This window comes from Diabrotica virgifera, chromosome 7, assembly GCF_917563875.1.
Source record: "Diabrotica virgifera virgifera chromosome 7, PGI_DIABVI_V3a".
NCBI classification, from domain to species: Eukaryota; Metazoa; Arthropoda; class Insecta; order Coleoptera; family Chrysomelidae; genus Diabrotica; species Diabrotica virgifera.
The window spans coordinates 67,840,603-67,862,106 of NC_065449.1; the positions used below are offsets into that span (position 1 = coordinate 67,840,603).

The 21,504-nt window shown below is 34.7% G+C and overlaps 1 protein-coding gene across 1 annotated transcript in view; it reads left to right on the forward strand.

Annotated features, from left to right (window-relative positions):
- The window catches only part of LOC114325206 (sorbitol dehydrogenase), a 224,720-nt gene extending 212,122 nt beyond the window's left edge, over positions 1-12,598 (forward strand). Inside the window, exons 8-10 of the mRNA XM_028273206.2 lie at positions 5,645-5,823; positions 9,735-9,856; positions 12,330-12,598. Of these exons, the coding sequence (XP_028129007.2) occupies positions 5,645-5,823; positions 9,735-9,856; positions 12,330-12,501 (473 nt within the window). The 3' untranslated portion in view covers positions 12,502-12,598. The remainder of the gene's footprint in view (positions 1-5,644; positions 5,824-9,734; positions 9,857-12,329) is intronic.
- The last annotated feature ends 8,906 nt before the right edge of the window (positions 12,599-21,504 follow it).

A 21,504-nucleotide genomic window follows, 5' to 3' on the forward strand; every position in this document is an offset into this window, starting at 1 on the left:
GGCGCCAATGGTGAATATAAAATTCTTAATTGTATGTCAAAAAATGCGCAATAACTACCTCTTTAAATCCACCAAATTTAATTTGCATACCTCAACCGGTTTTTGGAGCAATAAATAAATCTTCAAATTGTAAGAAAAACTTCAACACCCCGTGTCACGAAAACGCAGCATTTGCAGATATACGTTTGTCACACTTATTTAGAAACAACCTGTATATTGTAGTTTCCTGTATCCTGTTATCCATTTTTAGCTTAATTCTTTGTTACATTTTGAACTTCAGATAAATTATTTTTTCTATCGTACCTATATTGTTTCCATCTCATTGTATTACTTTTCTTATATCTATAGTTTGCTGCTAATTATTGGTTCGAATTTTTCACCTGTTTTTGTTTCTCTCATCCTTTTCATTTCAAATAATTTCATTGTAAATATTATTTCTGGATATACGTAATTATTTATTTATTTATTTACTCACGGGCGAACCCATTTTACAAAATAAGTACAATTTAAAACATACAATTAACACGTTAAAGATTTAAAACAACATAAAACATTTGTAAGCGAAAATCACAAAACATAATTATGTTATAAATAATTATGTTTAATATAATTATGTTTATACATACCTAATTATTAATTATGTTTATACATGAAAAACGACAGCTTACTTGTCAGTCCTTTAGCTTCTGAGTAATTGTTCCTTTTTTCCCTTATTGTTTCAATTATTACTCAATTGTGTTTCCTTTTCTATCATTTTATCATTTTCTGTATATTAGGTACTTATGTTCTTTGTGTCACTTTTTTAAAGCATTACTTTATTTTTTTATATCGTTCAGGTTTGATTGATATAGTTGGTGTTGTTGTAATATGCTGTTTTTATATTTTCTTTCGTATTTATTACTGATCATACCTATACAACAATCAGTTTCGTCTCAAAACACTTTTCTTTGGCTGGGCTCCATTTTGTTTAACTTATTAACTTCATACTGCTTCAACTGGGATTTTGAAACTGCCCAAATATATTTTTAACAGTTTCTCTGATAAAATTATTACGATTTTCTTGTTTGTTGAATTAATCCTTTTTTGTTTACTAATAATATCTTACGACTATTATCGATAATTATTATACATTTCTTTGGTTGTAATTTGTATAAAGATAGTATATTTACTATATTGTTACAGTACAACGTTTGGTGTGAACACAAGTTATTTTGTTCTCTGGTGCAAAAAAGTTGTTTTCGTGCGGAAATAAACATCGTTTTTTTCGAAAATTTCACAAAGTGTGAATTAAGCACGACATTGCAATTGTAAGTTATCTCTTTATCAATTTAATGCACGCAAAAGAGGAGATTTGTAATAGAATTATGTATATAGAAATATATTGTCAAGATACAAATACAGCAAACATATTAGATATAACAAAAACTGGTATAATTAAGCTATAATGATTGTTCGATTACTATAAGCGATAGACAAATTAGCAGACAGGAGTATGGTCAAATATTCTGCGACGTTGCCGGCGTGTGCAAAATATCGGGGAACTTACCAAAAAGTAACAAAAAATTAAAAATAAGAAGAAAACTGTGCATTGATAGGTATCAACCCCAGGCGAGTTGATTGGGGGTGGGTGCCTTCCGCATTGCAACAGTACTTCTTGTTATAGGTCCAGCAACGCTGTCAGATGCCAAGAGCTAAATTATTTAGGCAAAAAGTATAGTTATTATTAGAAACAAGTTATATTTTTCTATTTTTGGGTACATTTTAAGTTTTAAGTGAAATAAACATATTTTTTTCTCGCTTTAGGTTGATAAATAAGATTACGTGGTTAGAAAAATGGACGAGGTTAAGGAAATGTGCGCAGATATAATGAAAATGGTTAAAGAGTTGCTACAAGAAAACAAAGAAAATCATGAAATAATTAAGAATATAAAGGAAGAAAACCAACAACTACGCCTCGAAAATTTGAAAGGCAGACTGGAAGAAATCGAAAATAAACTCGAAAGCAAGAAAAAAGAAACAACCAAAAATAATATTGTCATAAGGGGGATAAAAATAGAACAGCCTGATGCGGATAAACAAATAGAACAGCTAATTAAAGAAAAACTCAAGCTAGATGTTAAAATAACAAACGTTCAAAATATTCCACTAAGGGAGAACAAACAACTGACAATTGCTACAGTTGCTAACCTAACGGACAAAAAAGCAACATTGCGAGAAAAAAGGCAATTGAAAGGAACACATATCTTTATAGACGAAGACCTAAGTAAGAATGAACGGGAAATACAGAAAATTATACGTGGCAGGGCTAACATGGAAAGGAAACAAGGAAACAGAATAAAGATGGGGTACAAAAATTTGTGGATAAATGGAGCACTGTGGAGATGGAGCAGTGAGGGAGAGAAATTGGAACCAAACGAGCATAAAAGCGCAAGTCCAAATCCAAAAAACTGATAACTGAAATAACTGAATTGAAAAATACGGAAACAACCGCAAGAAAAAGGAAAACGAGCACACAAGAAGATAAGATAAAGTTAGACAATAAGAAGCGGAAGAGAATAAATAAAAGAAAAATAAAAATTGGATCTTGGAACGTAAGGACAACGTTGGATACAAAGATACAAAGTAGATATTGCTGGATTACAGGAAGTCAGATGGGGAGGACAAGGCAAAATAGAAAAAAGTGATTATACAATATGGTATGCAGGACAGGATAAACAAGGGCAAGGAGGGACAGGATTTTACATCAGAGGAAAATTAAGAAAGGAAGTCTTAGAATTTAAAGCAGTCGATGACAGAATATCATATATAAGAATAGATTATAAGCCGCAAAAACTATCTATAATTAACGTTTATACACCCACCGAAAATAGTGATGAAAATAACCAAACAAGAGTTTTATGAGAAATTGGAAGAGACAGGTGATCAAGTGCCAAAACAGGATATACTAATTATCCTAGAGGACTTTAATGCACAGGTTGGAAGAGAAAGTTATAATCAAGAAGTGGCAGGCACACATACATTACATGACAAAACCAATGACAACGGGGATAGATTATGTGGCATAGCAGCAGCACTAGAAATGGAAATAAGTAGCACCAAATATCAGCATAAAGATGTACACAAAATAACATGGTTAAGACCTGGAACTAATACCGGAAACCAAATCGATCACATTCTGATCAAGAAAAAACAAGCGAAGTCAATAAATGATGTACGATCACATAGAGGAGCGAACATAGACGCCGACTACTTCCTGGTGATTGCAAAATGCAAAATTAAGGCAAAACCAAAAGAAACAAGAGTAGCGAAAAAGAAATGGAACATACAAAAACTGGAGGAGGATGAAATAAAAGATAGATACAAAGAAGAACTTAAAACAGGAATACAACACGAAGAACAAGAAATAGAAGAAAAATGGAAACGAATTAAACAAGCCATAGAAAAGGCAGCGGATACAGAAATTGGCACAATAAGAAACGTCAGATGAAATGAATGGTTTGACCAGGAATGTAGAGAACAAATAGAAAGAAAGAATAAAGCCAGATTGAAATGGATAAACTCAGGAACAGCAGAAGATATGGAAACATATAGGAGAGCAAGGACAATAGCAAAGAAAACATGTAAAATGAAAAAGAAAAGAAAATTAGAAGAAATAATGATGGACATCGAAAGAGAAAACATGAGAAATAATACTAAACCACTATATAATTACTTAAAATTAGGAAAAAAAAACCAAAACCGATGGTAGCCATAGAAGAAGACATTTGGATAAGACATTTGTTATCAAGAAGATCAAGAACAGAAAAGCAGCGGGTTATGACAACATAAACGGAGAACTCATCAAATATGGTGGAGAAGCTCTAACTAGAAAAATACATGAATTAATTGTAACGATTTGGAAAGAGGAAAGAATGCCAGAAGACTGGAAAACGGGAATAATTATAACTATACCCAAAAACGGTGACCAAAAAATATGCAAAAACTATAGAGGAATCACCTTGCTAAATGTGACATATAAGATCATGACGGGAATAATAAAGAACAGACTAGCAGAGCATATCGAAAAAATCATAGGAAATTACCAATATGGATTCAGAAAAGAAAAATCGACGATATTCACATAATACTATTCACATAATAAGACAATCATGGAAAAAGCATATGAACACAACATGGAACTGCATATGCTTTTTGTGGATTTTAAACAGGCCTTCGATAAACTAAAAAGAGGAGAACTAATAGAAAATCTAACACGCATAAAAATACCAGGCAAATTAATACAGTTAATAAAAATGACAATGAAAGAGGCACAAGCAGTAATAGATTTAGGTCAAAAGACAACAGAGAAGATTAGGGTTAAAAACAGAGTCAGACAAGGGGATGCCCTGTCAACTGAGTTATTCATTACAGCTCTAGATTGTGCAATAAAAGAAGCAACTAATAATGGAATAATTAATAAGAATGCAGTACAAATAGTAGATTATGCAGATGATATCGTGATAATAGCCCGGGACAAAAGATCAGTAATTAAGGCATTCTCTGAAATAGAAAAAGGGGCAAAAAGAAGAGGACTAGACATAAATATGGAAAAAACAAAGTACATGAACGCAAGCAGATTCAAGAAAACAAGACTAACACAAATGAGAATAGATAATTACAGATTTGAGGAAGTAGATACATTCAATTACTTGGGAACGATGATTAGTAGAGATAATAAAAGAATAGACCTGAAACAGAAACTACAGGCAGGAAATAGAGCTTACCACAAAAATAAAAAAATAATAAAAGATAAAAAATTAAGCAGAAATACAAAGATTCAAATATATAAGACTACCATAAGGCCAGTGGTAATGTACCTATGCCATAGAAACCAACACCCTAACGTTAAAAGAAGAAGAACAGCTGAAAATATTTGAAAGAAGAAAAATAATGCGCAACATTTTGGGACCAAAAGTAGTAAATGAAAACGAAAGAAGATCCTGGATGAACCACGAAATAGAACAATGGATGAAAGGAGAAAACATAGTGAAAGAAGCAAAAGCACGAAGAATAAGGTGGTATGGTCATATAAGTAGAAAAAGTGAAGATGATCTAATTAAAGTTATTACCAACTGGATACCCCCTGAGACAAGAGCACGAGGCAGACCAAAAGCAAGATGGAAACAGCAAGTCGAAAACGACTTAAGAGTTATGGGAATTCGAAACTGGAAAGAAAAGACAGAACCGAAATGAGTGGAGAAAAGTAGTGACGGAAACGAAGACACACCAGAAGCTTTGAGGAGACAGATTAGAAGAAAAGTGGACTGATCCCCCATGTATTAACGGATCATTAAAGTGAAAAACAGCTATAACTTCCACGGGAGTGTACAGCTTATATACATATACATTTACTATATATATAAATATATAATTATACTATTGTTGTAGACTGATTCATTTTATCTGATCTCATTCTATCTCGTTTCCTCTATTTCTTTCTCTGAAGACGCACAATAAAGCCTGTAAGTTTAAATCGAAAATCACCTTTTTTTAAGGTTAATGATTTAAGGGTTTTTAATTATCTCCAAATTATATGCCCAATTATCATGCCTTCAATTCATTGTACACAATTATCTTTTGTGCTAATCTTTTATTATATTTGCAGATATTTTAGACGTAAAATTAGAGATGGCTAAACAATTGGGAGCAGATTATACCATCAAAATCGAAAAGGGTATGTCTGAAGAAGACATCGTCAAAAGAGTAATCCAACTTTTGGGGCAAGAACCAAATAAGAGCATGGACTGTACTGGAGTCGAACAATGTGTCAGAGTTTGCGTATCTGTAAGTATTTTGACAATATCTGAATTAAAGTGTATTTTAAATATTTAATTTTAAATAGGTGTTCATTTATATGACTTAATATGGCTACCAAACTCATCAACCGTTTTTTCTCCATCAGTTTTTGAAGAGGTGTTAATGGTACATTCGTTGAAAATGTCCATAAACTTTTTTTTTCGTTCAGTTTATGTCTATCGATTCAGAACCACATTCTACAATTCGGTATAGATAAGAGACTATATCAAGGTGTATCAGGGTGTATCTAGGTGTATCATCATCTGAAATGTTTCTTGATAACTTTTCCTTCTATGATCAGTTTTTTCAATTACCTTGTAGTTATTTTAAAGTATTGAAACTACCTAGTTTGTTATTCTATCCATGACACCTACTATATCCATATCCAATTGTTGAGGGTTTTCCTATTGTATTAAAGAGTTTATCCTATTTAGTTTCGTAGCAGATTTTGTGGCAACTATAAAACGTTTACTATATTATGCTATATAATTTGAATCTTAATATCCTATTTATAGTACATAGGATATCCATACATACCATTGCAGTCATCGTCATGGTAGATCGAGGCTGGGCCCATTTGTGAGCCCTTCAGACACTTAAACCTCCTAAGGTAGTTCCATTGTATCAGCCCTATCATACGGACTAGGCTCATAAGCACTTAGTCTTCGGAATTTCTGGGGCTCAGGTTGTTTCGAGCTCCCATATCTGCTAGAATCAGCAGTTGGTCCAAATCTGAACTCTTCCTGCCTTTCCGAATGTCTAATTTTTCAGTAACCTTGCGGCCACAGAAACCCCCAAGGCTCATTAAGGGTAATTTCTTCATTTGACTCTGTTGCGTAAAGGCCAGAATGTGCCAGCTATAACAGGCCAGTACCAGGCACTTTTAGAAGACTTATGAGGTTTTCTCCTCCTTATCACATAAACGGCACCCTGGGTCATCTGCCAATCCAACCAGATTTAAATGCCGCATGAGTCTACTGTGGCCGGTAAGCATACTGACCATCTTCTATGGTTTAGAAGTATATCAGGAGTCCTGGAAGTCATGCCCAGGTACTTTTGTGTTTTGTTATAAGTAAAACCTTTCAAAGCTTTCGAACAGTGGATGCGCCCAGTGTTGACTTATATTGCAGACACTTAAGCACTGTCTAAAAGGTTTTTGGAAAAGATCATAAAGGATCAGCGGGACATGGAGCGCTCCATGTTAACGCTAAGAGATAGAGTTCCAAATGTCATTATAAGAGCCATGACAGAGGTTAGAGCGGCTGTGGATGGCACATATGAAATGTATCTGGACTATGAATGACGCTAGATGGACTAAACGAATAATGAAGTTGCTTCCTAGATTTCAAGCCTATTTTGATAGGAGAAAACCTCAGACTCGTTGAACAAATAATATAAAGAGGGTTACAACAAATTAGATTTACATGTCACATTATCGGTAGCACTGAATACAACTGAGGAAGCCGTATGTTCAACAGTGTATGCTAAACCCTACTCTGTAGTAAAGTAAATGTGTGCAGTGTTCCAGAGCATTTCCTTGACTTGGACTCTAATAATAATTACATCTGTTACTGGTCTACTTTTTCTTAAGCCCTGGTATTTTAAAGAAAAAGTGATTTGTGCTTCCATTTTGTACCAATAACGGAATAAAAAACCCAAAAGTATAAACAGAGGTGTTGTTTATCCTACAGATAGTGTTTATGATCCAGTGATATAAAAACATGTCTATTTATATATCTGTGAATTTTTTATCAACACATCTTTGACCTACTGCACTGCACAATGACCAATGAATGCAAATTTATTAATTAAGATAAGTCAATGAGAAGGTCAAATAGCAAAAATAACACAGCAGCATATATTTATTAATATAATGGAATAAAATTAAGATTTGTAATAAGGATAAGCGGTGTTTTAGATAATATAATAATTTTAATCAATAAATTATCTAATTTATTTCGTAGAAGTAGCATCAAAAACAATTTATTAGTTTGCTAGTGGTTCTGTTTTTACTATTCAAATTTATTTTTTAAAGATTGTCTCGTATTACATACATAGCGCGCCCCGACTGCCATAACCCCCCCGACTGCCATAACCCTGAAATCGCAAAATTTTCAGGAGAGCAAAAACAAGATTTTATGTGAACTCTTCATTTTTTTTTTCTCTGCATGTTCCTTATCTAAGTTAACCAAATTCTGCACTCATGTTGATTACGTGTGTATCTATTTAATGCTAGTATTTATTTTTAAGTATTGATATTGTTTTACCCTGAAATTCCCCCTTAAATATGATAAGGCGTATTGCTAAGGCACCCTTATTCAAAATTCGATGCTGAGGTTCTCTGGTGCATAGGTTATGGCACTAGAGTGGTTTTACTTGTAATTTTTCTTGGCTAACAAATGCATTATCACATGTTAGGGCAATATTTAAAGATGAATGGTAGGGGAGAGTTGGATAAAACGGGAGAGTCGGATAAAACGGGATACCTAGCCTAGAGACCCAACTAGTGCTGCTATCAATCGGACAACGACGAAAACTTGTTCTCTGTCATTTTAACATTCTCAGTTCGTTTTACCTCGATGCCACTATTTGATGAAAAGCTGTTGTGTTTAGAATTGTTAGACTCTATTTTTTTGGTACTTTGTACTTTTAAGTCGTTGTTTTCTACATTATATTGCCTACATATCTACACATATAATTCCGGTGACTATTACATTTAATTATGCACTCATTAACGAATATTCTCATGTATGGTCAATCTAATTTTACTTTTACGTTAGGACAGGAGCCATTTTTGTTTTGAAAAATGTCTGAGTTGGACAAAACGGGACAATTATAAGTTTGATAAAATGGGATACAGTTTTTTATGTCCCGTTTTATCCACCTGTTTATTTGTTGGCCTATTAATTTTTTTTAAATAGCGATTAAGCGTTTTCTCATACTGCAGTAAAGAACAACATATTTTTATGTGACTTTTGTTCTGATATACTTACCTAGTCCTAAATAAAAGGTCTTTTTTCCCATTTTGCAATAAAACAAAAAAAGGCCTATTTTTGAGTTTCTGACTACTGAAGATATTGTTTTTTCAAAGGTAAATTTTGCTTTGCAGTCTTATATCTACTTAAATATACTTTTTAGATAATTTTATGCAAAAAATAAATATTGTAAACCTATCCCGTTTTATCCAATCGTGGTATGCTAAAATGGAATGTGCAGGACTTTAATAAATACTTTTTTTTACTACTTTACAGTCATTAAAAATAGCTAAAAATATGTTTTTTCTACAACCTTGTTAAAAATGCAATTTTTAGCACTCCATACGAGCGTTAAAAATGCTACTTTAAGGCACTAGTGCTTTAAAAAATTTTTAAGGCACTGCAGTTTGTATTGACCGTATAGGCAATTTTGATGTAATGTCAAAAAAATATAAAAATGGAATGTCAGTCAAGTTCAAGTAAAAGTTTTTGTAGATATTTTCCTGTAATTACGTTTGTAGAAAAAATATTGTATGATATGCGTGTTAAAAAGCACATTTTTAAGGCACTCATGTGAATTGCAGAACTCGCTATCGCTCATTCTGCAAACTTTCACATGCGTGGCTCAAACGTGTACTTTTACCACTTATATCATAAATAACTATTTTGTGTTCTTCAATAAATAACTAAATTATATGATATTATTCCACAATGAAGACAACGCCTCAAGGAATGAGTTAGGCCAAAAAACAGTTTTTCCATTTTTTTAGGGTTATGGCACTATTGAAGTCGGAATGCGATAGGTATATGTACACCTTTCAGACAAAACACTTCCTTCTTCTATTGTCGTTTTGTTATATTGTCATTACAGAATTCAAGTAAAAATATATTTATGCAATGAATAATAGCGATTACTTTTTTTAGGCAACTGGAGTAAATGGATGCGTAGTACTTGTAGGATTAGGTAAAATTGAAATGACTCTCCCATTAACTAACGCCTTGATCAAAGAAGTTGATGTCAGAGGAACATTCAGATATGTTAACGAGTAAGTAATCTTTATGTTTATAAAAAATTGATTGAAAATCCATTATGAAAGATACATTACATTAAGGACATGTCCTTCAGGTATGTTAGGACACAACCCCCGTGTTGTGTGGGGACTACTGGGGAGTCGTGGGATGCCTAAGGGCTATGTCTATCACAATTTTATCTTTCTTCTTCTTCTTCTTGTGATAGGACTATGTCCTGTTTCTTCTGTTACTCTCGTACCATCGTTTTTTGGGTCTTCCTATGGGCCGCTTGGTGTTAGGCTTCTGTGTCTTCGCCCATTTCGCCATACGTTCAGGGTCCATCCGATCTACGTGGTCTCTCCACATGCGTCGTCGTGCTCTTGTCCATCTCACTACGTCTTGAATGCCTAGCTCTCTCAACGTGTCTTCGTTTCGTATTCTATCTCTGAGTGTGATACCTCTTATGGATCTTAGGGTTTTCATCTCTGTTGTTCTCATTATTTGTTTGGTCTTTGTTGTCTCGGCCCTTGTCTCAGCTGCGTATGTCAGTACGGGTCTAACACATGTCTTATAAATGCGGACTTTGCTTTCGGTGCTCATATATTTATTCCGCCAGATTATATCCCTAAGAAACCAGATATTCTCGCTGCTTTCATTGCCTGCTGTTTTGTTTCTTGCCACAGATGCCTGTCGCTAGATATTTCCACACCCAAGTATCTATCTACAATACATTACCTGTTCGATAATATGGTCGTCCACTACTAATTTACATCTAATTGGGTTCTTGGATATTACCATCGATTGGGTTTTCTCTCTGGATAGTGTCAGGTTATATTTTTCGGCGGTTATTTTGAACTTTTGTAGTAGGCGTTGTAATTTATCTTCGTTTTCGGCTATTATGATTGCATCATCTGCGTAGCAAAGTATTCTCACGGTTCGGTTACCCATTGTGTATCCCTGATTCATTTTGTTAACACTACCTATAACTTCATCCATTATTAAATTAATTAGGCATTGACTGAGGCTGTCCCCTTGTCTAATGCTGACATTGATTTTATTTCTTCCGTGAGCCCGTGTGTGGTTATAATTCGTGTTTTTTTGGATCTATTGAGCTCTTTGATTTTGTTTTTATACCTCTACCTCTGACCTATGTTTTTCTTTTCAAGGATAGTGAGCACGTCCTTTAATCGTACTCTGTCGAATGCCTGTTTCAGATCTACAAAGCATGTGAACATGGGCTTGTCGAATTCAATTTTATACATCGTTTGAAATTATGCATAATAATGTTTGTTATGCAATATGCATAAGTTTGACATATTTTCAAAACATTTAAAGAGTTTATACCCAAGTATTTTTGGTGGCTCGGCCACCAAAATAATTTTGGTGGCTCGGCCTTGTGTGATTAGCCTGTATCAGCACTGACGATGATATTTTTTGATCGAAAACGTTCTGCAATTTTGATGTAGCTCTTTAAGGGATTTTAATAAATTATATACCTTTTATAAAGGATTTTCAATAAATTTTTTGTGATTAGTGGTATACAGCCAGCTACAGGAAAATTCTTTCCTTGTGGATTCCATGTTTATGTTAGTTCAGAACTGGTATCTGGTTATATTGGATCAAGAATATCAATATTAAAGATGAATTATTCTTCTCTCTCCCGAAGATCTTGCAATCTTGTAATTATTCCCAAATATGGGAAACGAACGAAATAATTTGAATATAGAACATATTTATATAATGACAAGAAGCAATAATTATTATAGTCTAATAAAGGCAAAGTCTGTGAGATATTAGTATTATTAATGTATATAAATATTTACAGTTATATGATAAGGCATGGAACGAATGATAGTTGAAGGCAACGTAGAGGGCAGAAGATCCAGAGGAAGATCTCCATTACGATGGTCGGACCAAACAAGGGATATGACTGGTTACTCGTTCTCCGAAGCAAAACAACACGCACAGGAGAGAGAGGATTGGATAGAAATAGTCAAACGACTTACATGACGCCACTACATCCTTACGAAGGAGAACAGATAGAGGAGGAGGAGGATAAGGAAAACAAGAGAGAGTGAGGAAGAGAGAGCAAGATCGAGGGAGAACGGCAGAAGAAGAAAGACAGACAGAGACGTATCCATCGTTGAACGTGAATCATGTTTAGTATAACTACAACTAACACTTCTTCTTGAGAGCCTATCTGTGACGAATGTTGGCGATCGTCATGGCAATCTTTATCTTATCTACAACAGCGCGGAAAAGCTGCACGGATGTTGTGTTGAACCAGGTTCTGAAGTTCCTTAACCAGGATAATCTTCTTCGCCCGACCTCGCTTTTCAAATATTTTTCCTTGCATTATATAGGACATAATACAATTTAAAAAAGACTGTTGGTGGCTGTCTTTATATATCTTTAAACTAATAAAATTAATAAAAACAGGATTGCCTAACTGCTTGGTATAAGAATCTTAATAAAATTCGAAATTTACATTATTTTTTCATTTTTCAGTTACCCCACCTCTATTGAGCTAGTAAGATCTGGAAGAGTAAATGTCAAACCTTTGGTGACTCACCACTATAAACTAGAAGACTCAGTTAAGGCATTCCATACCGCTAAGACTCAAGAAGGCAACCCAGTCAAGATCCTGATCCACGCCAATCCTAACTGGAAACCATCTTAATAATTTAATTGCCGCCATGCGTATTAGTTCTTGTTGAAAAAAATTGTTGGAGTGTATGTTGTTTTTTTGTGTACGTTAATAAAGAAATTTTAATGTACTGTGCTATTAGTTTACTGTAATTTCTTTGCGCTAATACTAGAACTTGCTAATACTAATACTTGCTAATTCTTTGCGAAATACTAGAAGAGGTAACCATTAACTGAGATATGCCGTTTGAAAACGGAAGTATTTTTATGTCGTTGAACTGAGAGCTATTGTATTAAATCCAAACTTAATCTCATAGCTCATAGTAGACGAAAGTTGTGCCGAAGCTGCCTTACCAGGCTGGAAGTTCGCCTACAGGACTCTGACTGAAGCCATCGAGGTCTCTGATGTTTTTGATAGTATGTACCGGGTGTCCCAATAAGAATGGCGCTCGGCCATATCTCAGGAACCGTTTATAGTACAGCTTTGGGAAAAAAAATTTATAACAAAAGTTGAATCGAGAAAAGCCTGGAAATTATTTTCATAATTTTAAGTCCACCGCTAGAGGGCGTAATTAAATATCAAAAATTAAAAAATCGAAATTTTACAAAATTTATTACGTAATAGGCTGTTTCCAAATTATAACTATTACATTGACGAAAAAGAGCTGTTTTCAACAAGACCAAATTTGTAAAAATCGATTAAGCAGAACCGGACTTACAGCGATTTTTGCATAAGAAGGTTCCCACTCACCCCCACCTCTGATTTGCACAGGTAGACTTACAATTTGTGAAATAAAATATGCACATAATTGTATGAAAAATACGATGATTGGATTTCCAGTGCCCTTTCATTAGGCAAATTTTGTAAAATTTCGATTTATTAATTTTTAATATTCAATTACGCCCTCTGGCGGTGGACTTACAATTATGAAAATAATTTCCAGGCTTTTCTCGGGGCAACTTTTGTTATAAAATTTTTTTCCCAAAGCTGTACTGTAAACGGTTCCTGAGATATGGCCGAGAGCCATTCTTATTGGGACACCCGGTACATATTATGCCTTGAAATGGGCAGTCATCAACGCTTTGCCTGAGATCTCGTCGATCGAGAAGAAAACTAGGATTTATTCATTCTACCCTATATTCCAATTTGTCAATCATTAGTTTTTCGTTCTTAAATTCTTGATATTGTTTCTTTAGGCGGATCCCTTCCAGATACCTAAAGGGCTAAAACAGGGAGATGGGCTGGCACCGCTTCTGCTTAATATATGTATGGAATATGTTAAAAGAATAAGGTCCGTAAACCTAAAAAATGTACTGTTTAACAAGTGTAAGCAGATTATAATGTACGCAGATAATGTAAATTGATGGGAAGAATCGCAAGAGACATCAAAGAACTTTATGAGGAGCTGGAAGAAAATGCGACAGAAATAGGGCTAACCGTCATCAATCTTCTTCTTTTAGTGCCTATTCGTTTCGAATATTGGCGATCATTCTGCCTATAATTATTTTATTAACTGATGCTTTAAATAGATTAGTTGTTGTTGTGGAGAACCATTTCCTCAGGTTCTTTAACCATGATATTCTTCTCCCAATTCCTCGCTTTCCGAATACTTTACCTTGAAGGATTACCTTCAGTAATCTGTATTTAGTGCCGTTTCTCATTATGTGTCCGAGATATTCTAACTTTCTCCTTTTAATGGTATACATCACCTCTCTTTGCCCACTCTTCGTAATACGGTCTCGTTGGTTATCTTGTCCGTCCATGATATCCTTAGGATTCGCCTGTATAGCCACATCTCGAAGGCTTCCAAGTTTTTTTCCATCGCTTCAGTGAGTGTCGCAAGATTCAACTCCGTAGTACAATATTGAGAAGATGTAACATCGTAGAGCCTTATTTTTATCTCCAGATTAAGGTTGTGGCTTTTAAAGAGTTTGGCCATGTTATTGAATGCACTCCCAGCCTTCTCTATTCTCCATTTTATTTCTTGTGAGTGATCCCATTGTTCGTTTACTATTGTTCCAAGATGATTATACTGTTTTACTCGGTCCACTGGTGTATTATTGATAAGTAGTTGGGCGTCTCTAATTTTATTTTTGCTGATGATCATAAATTTAGTTTTTGATATATTTACTTGAAGTCCAAATCTTTCACTTACTTCATTTACTTTGCTTATTAGTTGCTGTAAACTGTTCAAACTGTCTGCAAAAATAACGGTGTCGTCTGCATAGCGAATGTTGTTTAAGCGTTCTCCATTTACAAGTTTTCCATGTTCGCAATTTTTCACTAAATATTTCCTCTGAATATAGGTTAAATAATATAGTTGAAAGTATACAACCTTGTCTAACGCCTCGTCGAATCTGGATCGCTTCCGTTGGTTCACCTCCAAGATTCGTTCTTATTGTGGCTGATTGGTTCCAGTATAAATTTTGTATTATACGTCGGTCATTTTCATCCATTTGGGCTTTTGCTAAAACATCCATCATTTTTCGGTGTTAAACTGTATCAAATGCTTTTTGGTAGTCCACAAAGCAGGTGTAAATATCGCAACTCATATCTCTGCATCTTTGAAATAAAACCTCTAGACTAAATAGTGCATCTCTTGTACCTACACCTTTCATGAATCCAAACTGTGTGTCTTGTATTCTCTCTTCGCATAGCTTGTATATTCTACGATGTATAATTTTAAGAAAAAGTTTTAATGTATGTCTCGTTAGACTTATTAGCCTATATTCTTCGCACTTTTTTGCTCCCTGTTTCTTTGGTAAGGTAATAAATTCTGAAACTAGCCAATCTTTTGGGATATTGCCTGTGTCGTAGATATTATTGAAGATTTTACATAGTATTCGTAAAGATTCATCATCAAGAAGTTTAAGAAATTCAGATTGTACTCCGTCTGGTCCTGGACCTCTACCGTCTTTTAGTGATATTATGGCTGCTCTTATTTCTGCCACTAGTATAGGTGGTCCTGTTTCCGTAGGTATTGGGACTGGTTCTCCCTCTCATCAAAAAATAACTTACGTATGTAATTTTTCCAGGTATTATTGATATTCTCTTTGTCCACAATTATCTCTCCATTGTCATTAACAAGTTTACTTATTCTTCTGTTTTTACATTTGCCTGTAATTTCTCTTACCTTATTATGCACGTTGAAGTCGTCGTATTTACTTTGCAGAATTTCGATTTCTTGGCATTTTTTCTCCAGTTCTTTCTGTTTGGCTTCTCTGATCTTTCTCTGCATCTCTCGCTGTAATGTTTTATACATGGAGTTATCGTTCTTGTTTTCCTTCTTTCTTCCATTAGTTGCAGAATCTCTGTCGTCATTCATGTCTTATTCTTACCTTCCTCGTTCTTCATAAAATTGTCTTTAATGTCGTCTATCGTTTTATTAAGGGATTCTATCTTATCTTCTGTGCTTTTCGTTGTATTATCGATTCCTTTGAATTTTCTATTTAATATTTTGCTGACTCTTTCTTTTACATCGCTATATTTCAGTTTTCTCATGTCATATTTTTTTACAGTTTTCCGCGTATTTTCTTTAACTTGGTTCTAAAAACGCCCACTAAAGTATTGTGGTCAGATTGAATATGTGGTCAGCGCCTGGGTAGGTTTTAACAATGTTGAAACTATTTCGATATCTTTTGTTAACAAGCATATAGTCTATTTGATTTCTTATAATAACGTCTTCTCCGTTGTCTCTAGGTGATTTCCACGTATACAGGCGTCTAGGTGGTAGTTTGCAAAATGTGTTTAGCATGATTAAGTCATGCTCAGCACTCATTGTTTCTTCACGTTGATTTCTCTCTCCTAATCCATGTGGACCAATATGTTGCCCTTCTTTTCCGTTACCTATTTTGGCATTGAAATCTCCCATGAGTATAAGGAGTTCGTGTCTCGGTGTATCTCTTGTAGGGTTGCTTATTTGTTTGTAGAATTCTGATATTTCTTCATCACTGTGGTCTGCTGTGGGTGGATATTAAACTAAGGTTAAAACGAATTCAGCGACAAAAACCAATGTACTTAACTTTGACGATATAAACATAAAACATTAAAAAATAATTTAACCATAGAATAAAAAACATCGGAGAACAACTAGAAAATCCAGAAGAACTATGGAGTGTATTTAAAAACCAAGTTAACGAAATCTCCACAAACAATGATTATAGAAAAGACTTAATCAAGTAAAATAAATGGATGACAGACGATATCTTGAAATTGATGGAACAACGTCGACTGATAAAATCTAATGAAACAGAATATAGACACCTGCAGAGAAGAATAAAAAAGGAGATCAAATTAGCCAAAGAAAAATGGATGAGAGGAAGGTGCGACGAAATGGAGGATGTGATATCTAGACACGACTTATTTAATGGGCACAAAAAACTAAAAGAAATAAGTAACATATTTAAAAAACGAGTTCCCTCTGTACTCGTTGACAATAATAACAAAATTATTGTAAATGAGCACGAAATAAAAAAAGAATGGCAGCTGTATATAGGTATATCAGAGTTATTTGAAGATGACAGGAATAATATTGCCTAATTCTACCAAAGCTGTACTGACGACCCAAAAATTATGAAATGCGAGGTAGAACACGCTATAAATAATGCTAAAATTAGAAAAGTTTGTGGTCCAGATGATACACCAACTGAGTTGCTGAAACTAATAGAGGATGATAACATTAAAGTAGTAATAAGACTTTTTAATTCAATATATAAATAACACCGAAGTGATTCCCACGGATTGGCTCAAATCCATCTTTGTCGCAATACCTAAAAAACACAATGCGAGAAAATGCTAATGAACCACACTCTTAAGATTTTCGTAAGAATGCTTCACAACAAAATTAGACGCAAATGCGAAGAAGATCTTGAATATGCCCAATTTGGTTTTAGAAATGCTATGGGAACCAGGGAGGCACTTTTTGCGCTTAACATCCTATTACAAAAATGCCGTGACCAAAGACAAGATGTATTTGCATGTTTCGTGGACTTCGAAAATGAACGAATAACTGAACGAAAATTTAATTTTGGGGAAATATTGGTGAGAATGTCGATGATCGCTTAAATAAAATCGTAACAACAGTAAAAGAAATCTGTATGTGGAATTTACAAGGCAGCTCAAAGCTAAAAAGCAGGCTTGTATGACGGAAAACAATGGATTTGATGGAACAACGGCGACTAGCGAAAAACAACGAAACACTTTATAACAGCATACAAAAATAAATTCGACGTAAAATTCGAGAAGCATACGAGTCAACATCTAGCCAAACAGTGTCATGACATTGAAGAACTTGAAAACATATATGACACGTTTCATCATCCAACTTTCTGCATCCAAAGTTGAACATAGGCCTCCCCTAATTTCTTCCAGTTTTGTCGATCTTGGGATTCCTGCAACCAATTCCCAGCGATCTTTTTGACGTCGTCTGTCCATCGTGTAGGTGGTCTGGTCTACCTCTACTTCTGTCTGCTCTTGGTCTCCACACTGTAATTTTTGGGTCCTCCTTCCGTCCTTAATTCTGGCTACATGGCCAATTAAGCCATGCTACTCTCTCTATGACATCTGTGACGCCTGTTCTTCTGATTTCTTCGTGTCTGACCCTGTCTCTGAGAGTCAGTCCAAGTAGTGACCGTTCCATTATTCTTTGAGCCGCTTTAAGTTTGGTTGCTGTGGCCTGGGTTATCGATAATGTTTCGGCGCCCTAAGTCATGAGTGGAAGCACACATTGGTCGAACGTCTTCTTTTTAAAATAATTTGGCAAGTTGCTCTTGAAGATGTCTGATAGAGTTCCATATGCGGCCCATGCTAAGGTGATCCTTCTCTGTAATTCGGCAGTTTGATTGTACCTGGCAATTTGGATTTCATGCCCTAAATACTTATATTTATGGACCAATGCTATTTCGTTGACGTCGACTTTTGGATTTTCGCTTGGTACCAGGTTTGTCATGTATTGTGTCTTTCCAAAATTTATGTTTAAACCAACTTTCTTACAGACGTCATCTAACTCAGTAAGCATAGTTCTAATCTCTTTTAAGTTGTCTATTATAGGCTGCGGCGTTAAGGCTGATATATGTTAGGACCGGGCGTGAGGATATGTGCCGTAGAGCAGAATAGATATTTCCTATTCTAAAGAAAGGTGACACCACACAATGCAACAACTACAGACGAGTTTACAGCTCGCGCAGCGAACCATGACCGATCAGAGAAATTCTCTCTGCATAGAGTTTAGGTGAGTGTACGACCGACGACAGTGTTTCTCATTGGCCACGGTTCACTCCGGAAGCTGTAACATTGTTAAAGAGCAAATACAAAATACTGACATCATTAAAAGGCACCCGAAGTTCCAGTTAACGACAATGTGAACATTATATCACATATCTCTGTAACCAAAGCACTTATAGAGTCCTAATTTTTATTTTATTTTGAAACTAGATGTATTGTTTAGTTCCGCGTAGATTTTTGTAAAGCTAGAGCGAAAAAAACAATTATTTTAAAAAATTTTAAAATACTTTTACAAAAAAACCCAAAAAAGTTTAGATTTTATTTTTTATTTTACTTGTTTTGTACATTTTTCTTGATAACACAACACAACTTGATACTACAACAAACAACTACTGTGAAAATTTGGACCTTATATCATCTAAGGATCTAAGGATCAGAGATATTTGACATCAAAAATTAAAAAACCTGGTAGGTACCTATTCGGTAAATCGCAAAAACATAAAACACTCTAAAGACCCGTTTTCACGATACGTTTTCTTGTAGGTACGTTTTGTGAATACGTGGATTTCATTTTTTTCGATTCGACAAGTACAGTACAACCTGCCATATCCGGATCTGTCATATCCGGACCTCCCCATATCCGGACGGTTCTGCGCCGGCGCCGTCCGGATCTACCGAAATCTACCGAGAAATGCAGTTGTGCTGTTGGACAACGCACTAAAAGAAGAACTAAAAGATTGCGAAATAATGTATTATAGAATCTATAAAACGTGTCTATCGACGAAAGTTATTGACGGCGTTGATTACTGGAATGTATGAAGGAGAAAACGTTTCAGAGACTATAAAAGAAGTACTGGTCTTGATATCCGGATATTTTCATATCCGGATCGGTCTGTCGCCACATTGATCCGGATATGGCAGGTTTGACTGTAGTACGTTTTGCTGTTTACACGCCACATTTTATTATATAGGGTTTGTCTTATCACACAAAACGTACAATAAGACGTAGCGTGAAAACGGGCCTTAATAGGCTTTGCTATATAAAGCTACCGGTACCAGTGGCGTAACCGGTTGGGGTTTGGGGATTATAACCCCCACTTTGAGCTTAAATTGGCGGTATTCTATACCCCCCAGAGACACTCCAGTAGTTGTTGTAACCCTCCCCCCCTTAGGATCATCTTGGTTACGCCGTTGACCGGTACACGGTAAGTTGAGTGCAGAGTGCAGACGTTCAAAAAACAAATAATTTTGTAACCATGGATATTTTCTACTATTCTACTATAATGTGTTATATACAATATCGTTGAAAGAGAAGATTTCAGAGAATAATTTTCAATCATAACCCAAAAAAACTTAAAAAGTAATTTTCGGACTTTGGCTACCCTTAATACATTGAAAATAAAATAAGGGACTACCAGTGGCGACGCGTGACTTTTTCTAAAGTGTTACCAAAACCAGATGCAAAAAATCTTATTTAAAAAAATGAAGATATGGCTAAATGTATATATAGCTTCAATAATATTATTTTGTATATCACTTGAAACTCTCGGAAAAACAGTTGATGTTTCTAGATGTTGGCAAAATTTTTGATCTTTTTTGGCAATTAATGTTAAGAATTCCCTGTAATTGCCTCTATTGTCACAGTCGTCGCCCTCAAAATGACCACGAAACGCGAATTCTTGTTTGGCCAAAAAACATACGGTATCTATATATATATAAGTGTGTTAAGGATATACCTATCTATTTTTTTAACAAACTCATGTTTAGCAATATTTGCTTTAAAAGCGTGGTTAAGATAACTTTCGATTCTTGTTTTGCTAAACTGAATCAAATTGGTTATACATCTTACATGTAGGTAACGGAGAAATTTCATGTCTCCTTTTTAAAACTCTAAAACTATTTAAATCGTGAACCTGGTGCACCCATTTTTCTATAGAAACTAGAAGACACGGCCAACAATACAGTCTATTTTTCTTGCAACCACATAACCAAGGATTTTCACTGTAACAACTAAATTTAAAATATCGAACTACTTTTTTTTATTCCTTTTTTAAATTGTTTAAAATAGGTCTTTCATTTACCAATAATCTCATATTTTCTTCAAAATTATACAAGGAGAATTACTTTTCAAGTAGTTGATCGATTACGCAGCGACACTCATCCATGGTTAACTGCACGCACACTTTTTATAGGTACTGTAACCAAATTTAAATCTGGTAACAGGGCTACTGATATACCTACACAGAGCGCTTATGCCAGTCGCTCCTTCAAAATTTTCAGACACTAGCACTAGCCGGTCCCGAGCGACAGCGAGATAACTATTGTAACCACAAATGATACTGGTAACAGAGAATAAAGGCAACCGTTGATTGAAATATTAATACGGGAGTATTAATATTAGAAGTATTAATATTTCAATACGGGAGTATTAATATTAGAAGTATTAATATTTCAATCAACGGTGCAACTGAGTCATATAAACTCGCCAATATTTTCGTGTGTCTACGAGTAGTTGGCTATTTACTGAAGTAGGTACTATTAACGCATACAATAATAGTATATTTCTATTTGTTAAAATATAGGTAAATGGAATTATTCATCGTCATAAAATATTTATTTGCAAGATTTTTAACTGTTAACAATGGTAACAGTGGTTACATATGAACGCTTCGCCAGTGGGGACTACCACCAGGGGTTTAAAGAGGAAAGGTCAACAATGGACGTAATACACATAAATTACACAGTCAATAGGGCTTTTCATTCACAGTCATTTATTTCGAGCTGCTGTCATAAGTTGTATAATCCGTGTATATT